At 35.3% G+C, this 19,025-nt stretch overlaps 1 protein-coding gene across 1 annotated transcript; it reads left to right on the plus strand.

Annotated features, from left to right (window-relative positions):
* Window positions 1-6,455: 6,455 nt before the first annotated feature.
* Window positions 6,456-13,313, plus strand: LOC110453929 (carboxylesterase 1D-like). The gene is made up of 3 exons (XM_021503176.1): window positions 6,456-6,568; window positions 7,080-8,633; window positions 11,808-13,313. The coding sequence occupies exons 1-3, from the start codon at window positions 6,537-6,539 to the stop codon at window positions 11,980-11,982; spliced, it is 1,761 nt and encodes a 586-aa protein (XP_021358851.1). The 5' UTR covers window positions 6,456-6,536; the 3' UTR covers window positions 11,983-13,313.
* Window positions 13,314-19,025: the final 5,712 nt, after the last annotated feature.

The raw sequence follows: 19,025 nt of genomic DNA on the forward strand, positions 1-19,025 counted from the left end.
ATCAATGATTGAGGATCAATCCGATGGTTAAGATTACCGGTCGTATTCCTTGCTGTTTCGGCAGCCGTTAACCTCCTGCTACGCAGGTGTGCCGGTCTTGGCGCATACGCGTAGCGACGTTACGCGTGGACTTCCTGATCGCGGCCGGTCATCGTCTTTTCCCGTACCGGCGTTTTGACGTAACGCTTAATGACTAATTATCGTTGATGTTACACTTGCTGACCCCTTTATAGTAAAACAACATTGTTGGGTAATGATACATATCCTAATGTTGTGTAACGTCCCGGATATGACGAAGGATCGGCTCTAGGGAACAACATTTTGGGGATGTCCGGACGGATGAGAGTCCGGCAACAGATAAGAATTAAATGAATACTGAATCATTTCAAACGATAAAGTTAACGTTGGCTGTACTAAGCCCTGGTAAATGTCAGGGTACAGAAGGCTGCGTCTCAGATACACATACCGGTATACGTAATATCTTCGGTCTACATACTTGCATACAACGGTTAGAATACCGTCGTGTTTAGTAAACAAGCATGGCGCTACATGAGCAAACAACGGTTTTATCATTAAACATTGATGCTTAAGTTGTACAAAAATGGTGCATGCAATGAGTTTGTGTATCCGGTTAAAATAAATTGGTACGTTTTATATTCAATTATTACTGAATGAATCATATTCAGCACCGTTTATGGGCATGATCACATGTACCTGAGAATTTGTTACAGCTATATTTCGACTAGATCAACTTTCAATGATGATATAAACGCCTATATATCATCATTGTGGGTGGCATTTTAACCGAAAGTGGATCTAAACCATATGTCCAAATATAATTTTAACAATGCTCAGGTCCCTGTGGTCATGACCGGCGTATTATCGTACTTTGAAGTCACCTAAATAAAAATGATGTAAATGGCGTTTTACAAACCAAATCAGTACCAATGAAAAAATAACTCTCTTGTATATTTACCGAAAAAGATTTACACAAGTATGTTTTGTTCGACAATGTTATGAATTTAAAAGTACATTATGCAAGTATTATGAAAATTGTATTGAAATCCAGTCGTGCCGTAAAAACTGTAAAGAATATGGGGAGGATTACATCGAGGAACATGCCAGTAGCAGTTTGTGATAATCGTTACTGTAAAAGGAATTATTGTTTGAAAAAAATATTTGCGATGATGGGTCTCCATGTTAGTGATAAATGGATACTGGTTTGAATGAAAAGGAACGCATTATTTTGTGCAGGCACCTGTATTTTGATATTTTAGCAGCACCGGATGTGCATACGGTTATCGTCCCACCTGGTTGATTTTAAACATTGCTTCGGCTTCTAGACAGGATGCACTTTTATTTCCCCGATTTTTATATAGCTATATGTATATTTAATTATATACAAAATACATAAAAAAAAATTCTTTTTCGTTTAAGTATATACATGTACATCCGAAGGAGTATATTGTAAGAGGCTGCGGTGTGGAACCCCCTACATTATCATGGATGTGGAACCCCCTACATTATCATGGATGTGGAACCCCCTACATTATCATGGATGTCAACTTTCATTCCTTAAGTTTGACAACATATTGGATAACCATAATTTACAATAAATTACAAATGATATATATACGTATATATTGTGAATTCAACAATCATTATCACTCCCACATCAGTATTGTGCATTCAACAATCATTAACGCTCTCACATCATCATCATCATCATCAACAACAACATGTAAGTTACATAACCCGTAATGACACAAACATATTCTAAATGCCAACAATACATACATAGACATTTATATACATTATATTGATATGTATGTTTTACGTCACTCGTGCCTTATTAACCTCAAATATATATCTAGCAAGTTTACGAAGATCGCTGATATTGTCAACACTTAGTAACTGTACAAGTTTATACATGGAAGGATTTCGCCAGTAATATGGTTTTAAGTATTTAACTCTCAGAATATGGTAATTTCTGCATATCAAAATAAAATGATATTAGTCTTCTTTATCTGAATTGCAGCTCAGTGTCTGTTCTCTCGTTGTGTTATTGTATCTACCAGTCTCAATAGCTAAATTATGTGCAGAAAGACGAAGTTTAGATAAACAGATTCGGTATTTCATAGGAATATACTTTGTCAAATAGTATTGAAGAATATGATGATTTGCTAAGTGCTTATATAAAATACATTTAGGTGAGGCTTCTAATAGCCCTCTCAGATATTGTTGACTTTGATCAAATATTCTTTGCTTTATCATATACAAAATACTTTTATGGTTTTATGAATAGTAATTTGTCCATACATCTGCGAACCCGAGAGAAAAAAAGACAATGTTTGACATAATTAACCCAGTTAAAGCAATTGCCTGTATTGCTATTACTTAAAAAGGAATACGCAGTTTGCAAAATACAATTTTTCGAATCCATTAGTTTTAACCAATATTTTATCATTCTGAATTTTCTTATATATTCCAAAGGATATCGACCTTATTCTAAATACACCATTGCATTGCAAGTCGACTTCTAAACTTTTAAAATCTTCTTATATACATGTAAGTTTAAGTGTAACCTCTCAATATCCGTACCTTTTGTAGATCCCCAAACTTCACATGCATAATGCAATATACTGCAAACATACGTGTCAAATAAATGCAATAACGTTGTACAGTTTAGGCTCAAGTTAGAAGGGCATGCATGGCCTTTCGTCCTTGGTCAAATAACAGTGGTTAAGAACTATATGAGGCACAGATCTATTAAAAGATATGTGAATACGCCCGTGTTTGTTCGTCGTTGATGTTTTATATTGTGGACAGAATAGACTATACCTGAAATCGTTTTGCTTTTTCCCGTCCGTTATAAAATACTTGAGACCATATATTACATTTACAAATTGAGATGTATCTATGAACCTGATAATGTTTCTGTATTGTATATATATCCATAAACACTGCCATAGAAAGCAAATTGCTTTGTACAAAACCTGCAATATAATAATATTTTTTGATATCATTTATACTGCTTAAGAACCGCATGTGATTATTAAGACCAATTGATTTTACGAATGTTGCCGACTTTTCGTATTTCCTTATAGTTAATCCCCTACATATCTATTAGCAGGGTATCTATTGAAAGTAAAAAAATAAATTAAAAAAAATACAGAAATATTTTGCTAAATTTGGAAGCGCTCTGACTGTGACGTGAACGCACTTTTCACTGTTAAGCTAACTTGAGATTTCGTTGGTTTTTTTTAAACTTGGCTTAAAAATGTTAATTCAAGAGGCTTTGTGGTGCCATGTGGTGGCTTTTGGGAACAGTATTTGAGAGTTATTTTTTTCTTTATTAAGGTTTGTATATCGTATTTGTTTCAGAATTTCTGAAAGAAAAAAAGAAGGAGAACTGTTACTAGTATCGCAGAAAATGTAATATATATATAATATAAAATTCCTAATGATAACAGCGATCCCCAGTACCCTGTATTCAGTACACTCTGAATACGTAATGCCAATTTGGTTGGTAGACAATGGTAGTCGTTATCTATTCCGTCTTTGCGTATTGCAGAGTTATCTTCTCTTGTGAGCAGGTATTGATTGTTACGTCATTGGTTTGTGAGAGTAACATCATCAATTTTTGAGAAAACGACGTAATTTTCTCACATAAACCAATGACGTAACAATTAATACCTGCTCACAAGAGAAGACAACTCTGCAATACGCAAAGACGGAATAGACTAATATAATAATTAAAAATAACCGTTTTGAAAACTCCTTAAAACCAATTCATACATATAAATCACTATTTCGAACCACACACAATAAATAGAAGTGAAAAAATGCACTTGAGATTTTTTGATACTAGTATGCAGCTTCGCGACTGCTGGCAAATATTGAATGATATGATACGAACGAAATGTAATGAAAAACTACATATTACAAGACAATGAAGATACACTCATTAATTTTATCCGTGTATGACAATTTTACGAAAATGTTTAAATCAGATATTTATCCCAAAGTATTACACAGGTATGCTGTATGTACATCAAAGACGTATACATTAGCATATACGTCTCTGATATACACATATATAGTATAATTTATCAAAGTACATATCGGAGTTAATTGAATTACGTTAAGAAAGATTTATGAATGTATAGCCACGGACTTAGAAAAAGCTATTTATTTTAATAAATATGAAATGTTTCAGCAAAAAACATTTATGGAACTCCCAATCATATTTTCTGTCCTATACTGCTGCAAAGTTTTACTTTTTACACAATCAACGTATTAAAATACGTTTAATATGTACATTGTTTATTATTTATATATATATTACATGTTTCTAAACTGATACATGTATCTTATTGAAGACATTCACTGTTGAATTTATTGTTGGTATCGCCTAATCACATCACATTAAAACCTATCAATGCACTGAAACTAGATCCGCCTTTCATTGAAAGTGAATAATTCACCTGACACGCGGCACTATTATGAAATAGTCGCCCAATAGCCCATTCAGCTTGCGTGTTCACGGGCGGGATCACTGATAATTATAACGCCTAATTATAAACCAAAAATCGCAAGCGGAGTGATCTGTGTAGTTCTCTCGAACTTTTATATTATACCCAGACATGTCATTATCCCTTCTACGTATGTCAAATGTGGAACAGTTATAATATAAGGCACATTGAGGTTCCCGAACGAGTGATGGTTGGTTATCATGTTTATCTAACTCGAGTTAGTTAGTTAATTTTCAAATTGTATAAAGACACCAGGTTTACCGAGTGTCTTTTACAATTTGAAAATTAACTAGCGAGAGTTTGATAAACATTATAACCTACCATCACGAGTTTGGGGTCCATTTTCTCTCATAACGTTCATATTTTATCTGAAAAGCCATATATTTCCCTTGAACATACACTATGTCGGCTTCCGATTGGGGGAAACAATTGCTGTGAATCATGACGCCACAATGGAAGATGACGTCGCAAAGCATTGTTACGTGACGTCATAAGTGAAAAATTGACCAATAAAATCACGTCCAGGGTTTTACCCACTAGTGGGTAACCAAAAATGCTTACCAACTCCTATATATATATAAGGTTATTTACATGTACTTAATTGCATTTTTGTTTATATATGCAATCAGTTCTTTCATAAGCACATGTATGTATGACATATAATGAATATCTGTAAAGAAGAAATAAAACACCTGTCTGTCTGTCTTTTGTTTACTTTGATAGAGCAACAACTTGATAAATATGTTTAGAATTGTCATAGAGTCAGAGTTTCGGTCCCTTGTACCTGATAGTGGAAATTTGACCCGGACCCGGAAAATATCAGATACTGCCAATGACATAAACCTCGCTATTGACAGTATATTTTTTTCTCCTGGTATTAACTTATATCCTTATAAGATTGTATAATGAACCATTATTAACTTCATTTGCTCACTGAAAATATGTTTCATTTCTACAAAAATGCATTAAAGTCCGATATTTTTTAATAACATTTGAATCGATTAAGTTAGTGAGTAAAGATTTATTTTTAATCTTTCATCACACATACTAAAAACATTTCTTCTTTTATTTACATATCTCTGGAAAGTTTGTTTGCGCCATAGACATTTAGACACGGTTCATATTTAAACTTTACTTGTAGACTTATATACTAAATACATATCTTGAAATACGGAGATGCTGACTTTTTTTAGGTTAGTAGATTTTTTAAGTAGAAAATTGCATGTTTCGAGCATTTTAATTATCAGTTCTATGAAAGATTAGTGACTCTTTAATTTGCATAGGATGGGAAAAAACTGGGGTTTATAATTCCTTTCGTGATTCCTGGTGATACCATATCCGATTTATTATGTTTTGCAGTCAATGAGCACAATGGATTACAACACCTTCATGTTCATTTGGATTACACATTGTGTCATCTCGTGACGGTGATGGTGAGTGCAATATATTACATAACCAAATTAAATATTTGTTTAGTATGATTATGTCACAATTGAATTATAACACAATTAAAATAACCTCTTGTGCCGAGCTTTAAAACTTTGGCGCGGTGCCTCTCAAGAGTTACTCCCCTTCAATTGCATATAGTGCAAAAGCCTGCATAATGTCCAGACTTTGCACTGTACCGTACGACCGACTTAAAATGTTGCATGTAGTAATTTAATTATTAAACAAAATCTTTTAGCGTATTCGTTGGCACGTAAGAACCTCCCTGGTTATTCCTGAGACATTCATTCCTCCCTGGACATGCGCTAAAACTACGAAACAATAATTCATGAAGGTTATTCTCACAGCATTCCTTTTCAATTGGTTTTGAAACTATTGAATTTGTCTAGAAATTTTAAATCGTTAGGATGAGCCAATCGATTCAAACACATGCGAGCTAAAATTTCAATATCACTAGTCAGTGCTCCTGTCAGAAAAACAGCGGTGGTAGTGTACTTACTCGTGCTATGATACATATAGAACGGGTCCGAAAAGTGTGACTTATTCTATCTATAGATGAACAGAGATCAACTCCTCCACATTTCAAGGTAAATAGCCGTTTTATAATTTCCATGTGTGATATGTATTTAATATTTAAGAAAGCAAACCTATGCAGGCAATGCTCGTTTCATTGTTGGGTAATGCTGTTGTTGATAAAACAATAACAGCCATGATCGTAGTACAGTGAATTACGGGGTCGTGTGATACAGTAAGGAAACTCGACTCAGTTGAAGCCTGGTTTTACGTGATATCTGAAATGTAATGTGTTGTATTGTGGTGTTTCTTATTAAATTGTTTGGGTTATGAATTTATTGTATTGTATTGTATTTTACTGTAAAATGGTTCTGATGACGGTAGGCAACCACACAGCGATTTCACTCACTATGTACTTTGTAGGTGTATGACATATTTTCTGATACATCTTTGCGACTATGGGGGCAGTTTGGGGGACTTATGTAATGGTCCCCCATTACAATTACTACTTGCTGTAACTGAGTCTATATGTACTAATTTTATCGTGAAAATACTCAATAGCCAAGATGCATTGTTTCTTTACAGAGACAAGATGATGACGATCAAGACATCGTGCCAAATAGCATGGATGGCTTCATTCCTAATATTGGCCACCTGTCAGCCTCCTCCGATAGTCAGCACTCCCTCTGGTCCCATCAAGGGCGTTATCGTCCCAACTCTTGGACAAGATATGGTGCAGTTTCGGAACATTCCCTATGCTAAACCTCCCGTTGGGAACCTCCGATTTGAAAAGACTGTCCCTGTTGAACCATGGGCAGATACTTTAGACGGCACATTTTTCGGTCCATCATGCATTCAAGACACCCAATATTGGTTTTGGGAAAAGGCGGAAAACAATATTACTACAGAAGACTGTCTGCAACTTAACGTGCATGTACCAGGAGCAGTATCAACAACGGAGAAAAAGCCAGTAATGTTTTGGATTCATGGTGGTAGTTTTCAAATAGGAAACTCCTGGTTCCTTGATCCGTCATTCTTAGTACTCAAAGATGTCATAGTGGTGACCATTAACTACCGTCTCGGAGTATTCGGGTTCCTTAGTACGGGAGATTCTGCCTTACCGGGTAACTATGGACTGTGGGACATGATCGAAGCTCTCAAATGGGTAAATAAAAATATAGCATCATTTGGCGGCGATCCTGAGTCTGTTACTATTTTCGGTGAATCGGCAGGAGGTTTTGCTGTATCCTACCTAGCAGTTATTCCAAGTAATGAAGGGTTATTCAAACGTATTATTCCACAAAGTGGAACTGCAATAGGCGAATTGTGGAAAGTAAGGAATCCATTTAGAGTTGCTAAGAAAGTTGGAAGCCATGTTGGTTGCATCACGAAGAATGACTCGATAATTAACAAGGATGCTCTTGTAGCATGTTTGAAAGAAAAGTCTTCAGACGATTTATTCAAAGCTCAGAGCGACCCCAGTACATTTAACTTTGGTGGAATATCCGTAGCTCCTGTGCTTTGGCCAAATGTGGACGGAGAATTGCTCCGTAGGAATCCGTACGAAAGCTTGGAGGACTTGACCTCAAAAGAATCGATTTTCTTTCGGTCTCTTGATGTGATGACAGGAACAACGGATAACGAAGGTTCCGTTTTTCCATATATAGCGATGCCGTTACAAGAATCCAAGAACTTTAATTTGTCTGACGGTGTTCCTACTGCTGTCTTGTGTGATGATTTAGCCCCACTATTTGCCAGAGATGCATTTAACGATGAAACCGTCGTGCCGGAAATGCTCTGTAAAGGTTATGGAGAGGATAACATGGAGGAACAAGCCAGAAGCGCGAGCAATTTATATGCTGATACTGCGTTTATTGCTCCAACAGTGCAATTTCTTGGTTTCCATTCGAGGGGAAAAGCGATTTCTAACGCTTACCAGTATCTGTTTACGAAAGCCATTTCGTTTCACTTTTTAGTTCCAAGTTTTCCCTGGAGTAGGGGTTCTGCACATGGAGTGGACATGCTCTACCTGTTTGGTCCAGGAACAATGAACCAGTTCGACGACTCCTTATCCAGTCCTGAAGGACGAGAGATAACCGAAATTCTCACCAGATATTGGACAAACTTTGCCAAAACAGGGTAGGTCATTTGTATTTTTTCTGTTGTATTTAAATGTCTGATTTGTTATATTGTTATATGTGTAACAGGAAAGAGAATAGTGTGCTTCTACCGGGGATCGAACCTTCGATCTCCAGGTTCCTAGTCGGACGCTCTACCACTGAGGTAAAGGGGAATTCCTTCTAGCTCGAAGCTAGTAGGCGACCTTAATCCTATGAGCAATTAAAGTCTACCACATATGTATCAAACTGGGGTCACACATTATTAAACGGTAACATATTGTACATAATATACAATTGTGTATGAGTGTATTGTATTTGGTCATCTTGGGGTACATTTACGAATATTTACACTCTGCATTGACATTTATTCAATAACATGCAAACTTGAAGAACGTGACAATTTTTTATGACGTCGACAACACTACATGTGAGCGGAGTTATGCAAATTTTCTGCAAACAAGACACAATTGTGTGACGTAATCAACAGTACACATGGGCGGAGCTAATCAAAGATGCAGATTAAGGCTGTTACTTGCATTGAACCGACCACAAGTTATTATATATTTTAATACGAAATTCGTTTCCACTGATCAGAGTAAAGAATGAAATAGTTATGAAGCATTCACATTACTATACTGTAAATGTAAGGAATAGTTTTCTATTTTCGGCATCTGTGATAAATTTACTCCTGCTTCACTGGAGTTATCGCCTTATAACCTGATCTCCATCTGTGATATATTTCCTCCTGCTTCACTGGAGTTATCGCCTTATAACCTGATCTCCATCTGTGATAAATTTACTCGTGCTTCACTGGAGTTATCGCCTTATCACCTGATCTCCATCTGTGATATATTTACTCCTGCTTCACTGGAGTTATCGCCTTATAACCTGATCTCCATCTGTGATAAATTTACTCCTGCTTCACTGGAGTAATCGCCTTATAACCTGATCTCCATCTGTGATAAATTTACTCGTGCTTAACTGGAGTTATCGCCTTATAACATGATCTCTATCTGTGATAAATTTACTCCTGCTTCATTGGAGTTATCGCCTTATAACCTGGTGACTCGACTGTAAATCAGCTTTTATCTATGTATCACATAATGGTTAGTAATTTAGATAGGGGTAAAGAAGTGCGATTTGTATTTTGTGATGTGAGCAAAGCTATCGATCGAGTATGGCAGGATGGTCTTATATTCAAACTAGAGTCATATGGAATAAAAGGAAATTGTTATCTTGGTTCAAAGACTATTTATTTGAAAGAAAACAGAGAGTGTTTACAGAGGGCCACTATTCAAATTTTACTAATGTTAATTTTACTAATGTTAATGCTGGAGTTCCTCAGGGATCAATTCTTGGGCCTTTTTTTATTCTTACTGTACATTAATGATATAACAGATCAAGTTAATAATAATATTAAATTATTTGCTGATGATACTTCCTTATACATAATTATTGATAATAATCCAATACAAGCAGCAGAAAGTCTAACAAATGATCTTCAGAATATAAGTACATGGGCAGAAAAGTAGGACTTGAAATTTAATGCTGCAAAAACTGAAACTGTTATTTTTACTAGGAAAAAAGAACCAAATCACCCACCTATTTCTTTCTTGAATGAACCACTAACTAACAATAGATTTCACAATCATCTTGGTCTTACTTTCACTGAAGATGGTAAATGGGCTGAACACATACAAAAAGCATATGATAAGGCATATACAAGAATACACATTCTTAGAAGTCTAAATAATTCTGTAAATAAAAAATCACTTATTATAATGTATACCTCTTATATCAGGCCAATCTTAGAATATGCAAGTGTAGTATGGGACATTGTACAGAACAGGAAAACACACTTCTCGAATCAGTCCAATTAGATGCAGCCAGGATAATTACAGGATTACGTCGAGGAACGTCTCACGTGAAACTTTATGAAGAATAAGAATGGGAAACATTATCTGAAAGAAGAAATAAACAAAAATAATTTTAATGTATAGAATTCTGCATAATGACTCCCCATCTTACTTATTGAATATCATAGATCCATTTATTAATGATATTTCAAGTAAAAGATATGAGTTAAGGGGAAATAGAATTTTTAATCCGCCTCTCTGTCGAACAGATCATTAGTTGAACAGTTATTTATCTACTATTACGAACTCCCAGTCCCTATCTCAGTTTAAAAAACACATAAAAGAAATTAACAAACCTCATAATGATGTAACCCTCATATCTAAATATTCAGGATGCAGAAAAAATAATATTATTTTATGCCAACTACGAAATAATGCCAGTAACTTGAACTTTGACCTTTATGATGATCACTTGTATGAATAACCTACTTGTGATTGCAGACAGGATCAAGAAACCCCCGGGTACCACTACTTTTTTGAATGTCAAAATTTCAATAACCAAAGACATGTGCTGATGAACTCCTTACCGAATGATGATCATATGCATAACAATATAATGTCTTACTCAATGGTTGTTCACAATGTAGTGATGATGTTAATGCTACTATGCTTGAAAAAGTATCAGTCTTAACACTGATACAAAGAGATTCTTTAACCACCATTAGTTGGTACTGTACTGTGCATAACAAAATTCATCATGCTTGTAAGTCTTTCTATAAAAAATAATTCTTACTTTATAAATTTGTAAACTTAATTGATGAATGTAGGTGGTTGGATGATGATGAAAAAAATGATGACTTCTGCTGAAAATATTTAACTATATACATTGTATTACCAAAAATCTCCTAGTTTTGCATGGCTAGGATCCAAGGTCTGCTGGGGTGAATGACCTAAGCCAGTGTATGGCTAAGGTTTTTGTATGGTCAGAATTCCTAGTAGCTTGTGGATCTCTTGCTGTCTAATATTGGGGGGAATCCTTGGTCTCAATAAATGAGGCTTATTTTTTATTTTATTTAATTAGATTTTTTTCTGTGGGAGTTACTCCCCTTGCATCACTTTTCTGTGACTACTTCATGTAACATTTCTCTATCTTTCCTTCTCTCTCTATATATATAGTTTATATTTGTTTGTAATTCAAGCTAGGAGAGGACATATATAGGCATAGCGCTTTGCAAAGTTAGATAAACATGATAACCAACTATCAATCGCTGGGGAACCTCTATTTCCACAATTAACCTGTTTTATCTTTAAACAGACATATTTTTCTATTATTTCAGAAATCCAAATAGCGAGGACCTTGTGGAATGGAAGTCGTACAATCCAAGTGGACGCTACTACATGAATTTAAATTTGAAACCTTTTATGGATCAGGATGTTTACGCAAAGCGGATGAAGTTGCTAATTGAGGATATTCCTAAAAAGCTCAAGCATAGTGCTAAAACGGAATTGTAGATAATACAGATTAGTACTTTTGAGCATTTTAAAGTATAGAAATAAACGAATTAAATCAACTGTTTGTGTATTTGACAGCAATGTTGTGCTTGTTAAAGTGTGGGCGTGAATTATCCATCATATTGCTTCATATAGCTGGTCACTTTACGTGTAAACATGTGTTATCAACTTATCAATCCTTTGAACATATGCTTAAATGCAATAATTAAAAGTTTAGAAATGTCTAATCCTTAGCTCAGAATAACGTGTTTTTTTAAAGTGAACGATTTACTTCTCGTGTGTTATAAAGTTCCCTTTGTTATATTATTTTATTAACTTTGTTTTCATTTGTCTTGTGTTTTGAAGTTGTAAATAAATCATAGGTATAGGGGAAGAACAACTTTTCAAATTTGTTCATCTTATTTAATTTCAAAATTGTTTCAGGAGACGTTTTTGTTAGAAATATATTTGTTTGCTGCAGCAACCCGTATTGAACACGAAAGGCATTGAACATAGGATAACAAATATAACTTACTCCAAAAACTCATATTCCATAATCAGCTCCCTTTCGAATTATTCCTCTGCAGAAGTAGTCTAGTCTACTAGTATATACAATGTACGTTTATATCTGAAGCTTTCGTTTGTTTTAAATATGTAATCATCAGCAGGAACAATGAAACCAGTTTGAACAAACTAGCCGGAATGATGGCTTGTTTTCAAACCGTTTAAGCAGTTTAATGTAACTGTGAAATACTTACTGAAGGTTCTCGGTTGCGTATGATAGCCGCACCTAAAAAAAATGTTCCTCATCTTCTAGAACAAGACATTTTTCTTATTCTACCACATGCTAATCCCTCTTCCAGCATTTCAACATTAATCTATGTTTCTGAAATTAGGAATTAGAAAATTGAAATTAAAACACAGAAACAACCGGATAATTCCTATTCGATGATTTCAGTATAATGCAATGCAGGTAAATTGAACCGTATGACAAATATAACCAAAATGGGTCATAATTCAGGTCGTTAATGCTAGTCTCTACAGGTTAACAGGATCAACGACTCGCTGATTTAATATAGGGCACCGAATTTATCACTCGTTACGAAATCTCCTTGTCTTTTTGTTGCCATTATGTTTATATGTTGTACAAGTATGACAGCCGAAAAAACATGGTACAGAAATGCATGTAACCCCTGGATTGTTTGAAGATCACATTATATACGTGAACAAACAAATACTTTACAAAAAGAAAGGTTCAAAGACTATATATGTCTTCAGATTCACTTCGTCAAAAAAGGATAAATAGAATCGTATGTATGTATATCATTTGTACAAATAAACTGTGTCTATAATACAAAATGTAGTAATTTGTATTTAACGTTGTATACATAGTCAACAACACACATAAGCTTTGAGCTTTGATTACGACGCCGCTGAGAAAACAGATGGTGTTTTTCGTGGTGGAGGAAAACCCACGGGGGAAAAACACCATACCAACTAACCCTATCGGACATCACTCTCTTTTTCCGCCATCGCTTGGATCGAACCGAAGTTCTTGAGAGAGTGAATGGTCTGAAGCTCACGCTTGATTGCTCGCAGAAGAAACGATCACGGCTACCGAGACACCCCTAGTGTCTATTATTGTATCCCATGGCATGTACGTATGAGGAGACTTGTATCGGGGTTTATATTTGCGTCTTTTGTTTATTGGCATTGTAGAAACCAGAACTGAACTGTTGATCTTCTCCATCCCTTGCTATGGACCAACTACAACACCCTGATGCATTAAATTGTCTCTCACTTTTTATTATTTCATACGGTATTTTATCATAACCTCCCTTGGATCTCATAAAGAACAACCGATAAGGTATTGCCCGATAGTGCGGAAAAGCTGTGGCCAAAAACCCGTAGCGAACACGAAGTTTGATGACTAATCAAAGGTCATTGAAAACCATAGTTTGGTTGCTATGAAAACGGCCAGAAGTCGGCAAGAATTGGGAGTCGCATCACTTAGGTTTAACTTACAAGCCAATTGTAAATAAGGTTAAGGGGGACCCTCTGTTTACTTACTAGACTGCTGTCAGGACAAAGGGGTTACAGGAGGTCAAAATGTCAGGATGGCTGATCAAAGAAATAAGACGAAAGATCCCTGCCCTTTCTGTACCCATAACGTACAATCAAAGGAGAGGTTCTGTGATAAGACTGTCTAGATCCCATGTGTCCATTCAGGGGTCCATAATACCTTCTAAACTATATGTACGTTCTGCTGAAATGTATAAACCTAATAAGAATCAAATGAAAGACAGACACACTTAGTCTATATGCTGTACAATGTTGAACATTATAATATATTTCTTTATTTTATTCTTTAAAGCTGCTGGTATTATCAAGCTTAATGCAAAAATACGATTTAGAAGTGCAGTACTGTTGAAGTACGTGTACCGAGTAGTGATTTGTGGATGTGAACATATAGGACAGGTTAAAATTGAAGACGTTCTCATCGGCCTTTTTGAAGCAGGATATAGTTCGACAGCACACTCGAAAAAGGAACACACACAACATATCTGATACAACAGCGATTTCAATGATAATAAAACTAATACTTAATTTATTTAAAAATAATAACAAACCAAACAAAACAACATCAAGTTGAAGCATCATGAAGTTTTAAGGTAAGAAGTATTTATATGCAACAATATATCAGCACCAACTTAATAAAAAAAAAAAAAAAAATAACTGATATGACATAATGCACATTATTTCGTTATGTTGTATGTGCAAATACACAGGGTGGTAAAATGGTCACTTCCACATTGCTATAACATTGTAGGCTATAGTGTATCGTTGTTTTGTCAATAGTTTTTGTTGATATTGCGAAATCACCTAGACTACTCGACCTGTACCCCATGCAGTGGTATCAGGCGATAGGCCGTTGCATACACCGAACGCTCAGCAAATATGTTTTTTCAATTCAATTCAAGCTTATTCCGGGGGCCTTACGACCCGTAGTCATACATAAATATAATACATAATATTACATACACATTTGGAGAGTGATCTCTCATGACATGCATACAGAACACAGAAAGTAACATATATACATGTCTGTATACGATACACAAACAACATACTGACAGAGACGAGAGGTAACTCCGCGGCAATGTTATCTTGATTGCGATTACATAAATGCCGAGTCAATCTACCAATTATTACTAAGTTTAATGAATATACATTAATAGCAATAATACTTGTATAATACAGACCGACAGACACACACAGACAGACAGACACACACACACAAACACACACAGAAGTATAAGTAATAATTGTTTTTCAGTATAGGCATGCTTTTCTTTGCATTCGAAATGATACATGAAATACATATGAAAGGTGTTTAACGATAACATTCGCTTTTAGTCAAAGTATGTTTTTCTTTACTTAACGGCAGAATGCTAAGGTATACATGGTTACCTATTGCATACGTATTTGGAGAGTGATCTCGCATGACAAGCATACCGAACACAGAGAGTAACATAAAAATGTATGTATAAAATACATCATAAACATAATAGTACAAGAAAAAATAACTTAAGTTAAATTTAACTTAACAGACACATACTGACAGAGATGCGCCAATGTTACCTTGAATGGGATTACATTAGTGCTGAGTCAATCTACCACTTATGTACCACTTATTGATTAAGTTTAATATTAAATATATGTTGTACAACATCAGCAATCATACTTCTATTATACAGACAGACAGAAGTAAACGTAATAATTCGTTTTCATCGATGACATGCTTTTCTTAGAATTCGAAATATACCTGAAATACATATGTGAGGTATATAACGATAATATTCACTTTTAGCCAAAGAGCGTTTTTCTTTTCTTAAAGGCAAAATGAATATATTTTCCAAGATTATTTAGTTCCTTAACATTATTTATACTTAACAGTTGCACAAGTTTGAAACGCTAGGAGATTTATAATAATACCTTTAAATATACGTTAGTCTAATTTCTATATAAAATGGACATTGCAGTATAAAATGGAACTCATCTTCAATTTCAAAACTTTGTCAACATTCACATATTCTGCGTCTCCTATCAATGTTGTGATAGCGGCCATTTTCAATTTTTAACTGGTGTGATGACAATCTAATATTGGCTATAGATTTTTTATGTATATTATCAATAGGTTTCAGTAAATAATATTGCATGCAAAAATGATCAATTAGATGTTTATATAGGTCACCTCTGGCAGCATTTATAATTCTTGCTCTCATTTCCTGGGTGTAACAATCTTTAAATCGTTGCTCTATTACTTTGTACATATTACCATTTATAGTATCACTAGTCCAAAAGTAAGATTAACCAAGTTTATCTAGTTCTTGTTTAATATTGTTTATCCAATCATCATTCATTATTAATCGCTCTTCTAAACATGTGGCCAATATAGAATTTTTGGTTTGGATTCTTTTAATTTTAACCAGTATTTTATAACTTTTAACTTTCTATTTATGTAACGTGACTGTCTACCAAGCTCGTAATATACAAAATCAGTACCTGTACTTTTTTTGACACCAAGCAATCGTTTACAAAACCCAGAATTGAGCTTTTCTATCTCTGGTGCTTTATGAAAGCCCCATATCTCGCTTCCATACTCGAGTATGCTGTTGACATATGTATCAAACACTGAACATTTTGTACTAATATTGAAATTATTTTTCTTCAATTTACTAATAATTGCAAATAAAGCTTTTCTTCCCTGGTTAGCAATCTGTTTCTGAGTAACATTGAACTTTCCGTTAAAATTCATCAACATTCCCAAATAATTAAATTCATTAACTATATCGACTTCCTACTTGTGATAGGTCCATTTTTCAGCATCTCTTATGTTCCCCCCATTTCGAAAGATAACAATCTTGGTTTTGGAGATATTGAGTTTTGACTTCCATTCTAGGTTATATACATATAATGAATCTAAAAGTTTCTGCAATGCTTCTGGTGTCTCCGCAATCAATACAGTGTCATCGGCATACAAAAGTAAAAACAAGTTTAAGAGACCTATTTCAATAGATGGACAATTTTCAGTGATAAATTTCATTTCGCAATCATTTACATAGAGGCTGTATAGAATCGGTGACAGAATTTCTCCCTGGAACAAACCGATTTTGTTTGGGTAGTATTCTGATAACAAACCATTAAACTTTATACATGATTTTACATTTTTATATAGCGGTTGAATAATTTTCAACATTTTCCCTTTGATTCCATGTTTTATGAGTTTAGACCGCAAACAACTTCTTTCAATCAAATCGAATGCTTTTGTGTAATCTATAAAGCAACAGTATAGTCTCTTTTTCGCTTTTAATGTTTTATTAATTAAGGTTTGTAATGCGAAAATGGCATCTACCGTCGAAAAACCATGACTAATTGCCAATCGCTGGTCACATTCTGTAAAACAAATATTAAGTCTAAGCAGATTTTATTGCATATTACAACAATAGTATTAGGCGCAAGTTATCACAACTTATTTATACCTTTTCCCGATTGAATTACAAAACAATGCATGATAACGCAATAGTCTAGCCGAAAATATAATTGACACATTTAATAAAATTAAAAGTTGAAGTGCTTGAAAGTAGGAGGTAAAATATTTTAGTAGATGGTTTTAGTATAGTCATATACACATATATAGATAATAATTTACAATTTGAACACATATTGCAAATTCATTCAATATTTGTTAATGTATTAGGGAAAGGGGTGGGAGGAGAGGGAGAGCTTACAGTGTTTAGTGGATTTTTGCATTGCCACACATCTATTGACCATGTTCCTGTTTGTTACCAGCAAATATTATAATGGTCAAGCTGATAACCATTAAATATGCATGAATTTATGATAATCAAATCAAAGTATACAGTAAAAGACATACATTCCATACACGAGACATGGGTTTTATACAAGGGACCTGGATTCCATACACGAGACATGGGTTTTATACAAGCGACCTGGATTCCATACACGGGACATGGGTTTTATACAAGGGACCTGGATTCCATACACGGGACATGGGTTTTATACAAGGGACCTGGATTCCATACACGGGACATGGGTTTTATACAAGGGACCTGGATTCCATACACGGGACATGGGTTTTATACAAGGGACCTGGATTCCATACACGGGACATGGGTTTTATACAAGGGACCTGGATTCCATACACGGGACATGGGTTTTATACAAGGGACCTGGATTCCATACACGGGACATGGGTTTTATACAAGGGACCTGGATTCCATACACGGGACATGGGTTTTATACAAGGGACCTGGATTCCATACACGGGACATGGGTTTTATACAAGGGACCTGGATTCCATACACGGGACATGGGTTTTATACAAGGGACCTGGATTCCATACACGGGACATGGGTTTTATACAAGGGACCTGGATTCCATACACGGGACATGGGTTTTATACAAGGGACCTGGATTCCATACACGGGACATGGGTTTTATACAAGGGACCTGGATTCCATACACGGGACATGGGTTTTATACAAGGGACCTGGATTCCATACACGGGACATGGGTTTTATACAAGGGACCTGGATTCCATACACGGGACATGGGTTTTATACAAGGGACCTGGATTCCATACACGGGACATGGGTTTTATACAAGGGACCTGGATTCCATACACGGGACATGGGTTTTATACAAGGGACCTGGATTCCATACACGGGACATGGGTTTTATACAAGGGACCTGGATTCCATACACGGGACATGGGTTTTATACAAGGGACCTGGATTCCATACACGGGACATGGGTTTTATACAAGGGACCTGGATTCCATACACGGGACATGGGTTTTATACAAGGGACCTGGATTCCATACACGGGACATGGGTTTTATACAAGGGACCTGGATTCCATACACGGGACATGGGTTTTATACAAGGGACCTGGATTCCATACACGGGACATGGGTTTTATACAAGGGACCTGGATTCCATACACGGGACATGGGTTTTATACAAGGGACCTGGATTCCA

This window comes from Mizuhopecten yessoensis, unplaced genomic scaffold, assembly GCF_002113885.1.
Source record: "Mizuhopecten yessoensis strain PY_sf001 unplaced genomic scaffold, ASM211388v2 scaffold7547, whole genome shotgun sequence".
Lineage (NCBI taxonomy): Eukaryota > Metazoa > Mollusca > Bivalvia > Pectinida > Pectinidae > Mizuhopecten > Mizuhopecten yessoensis.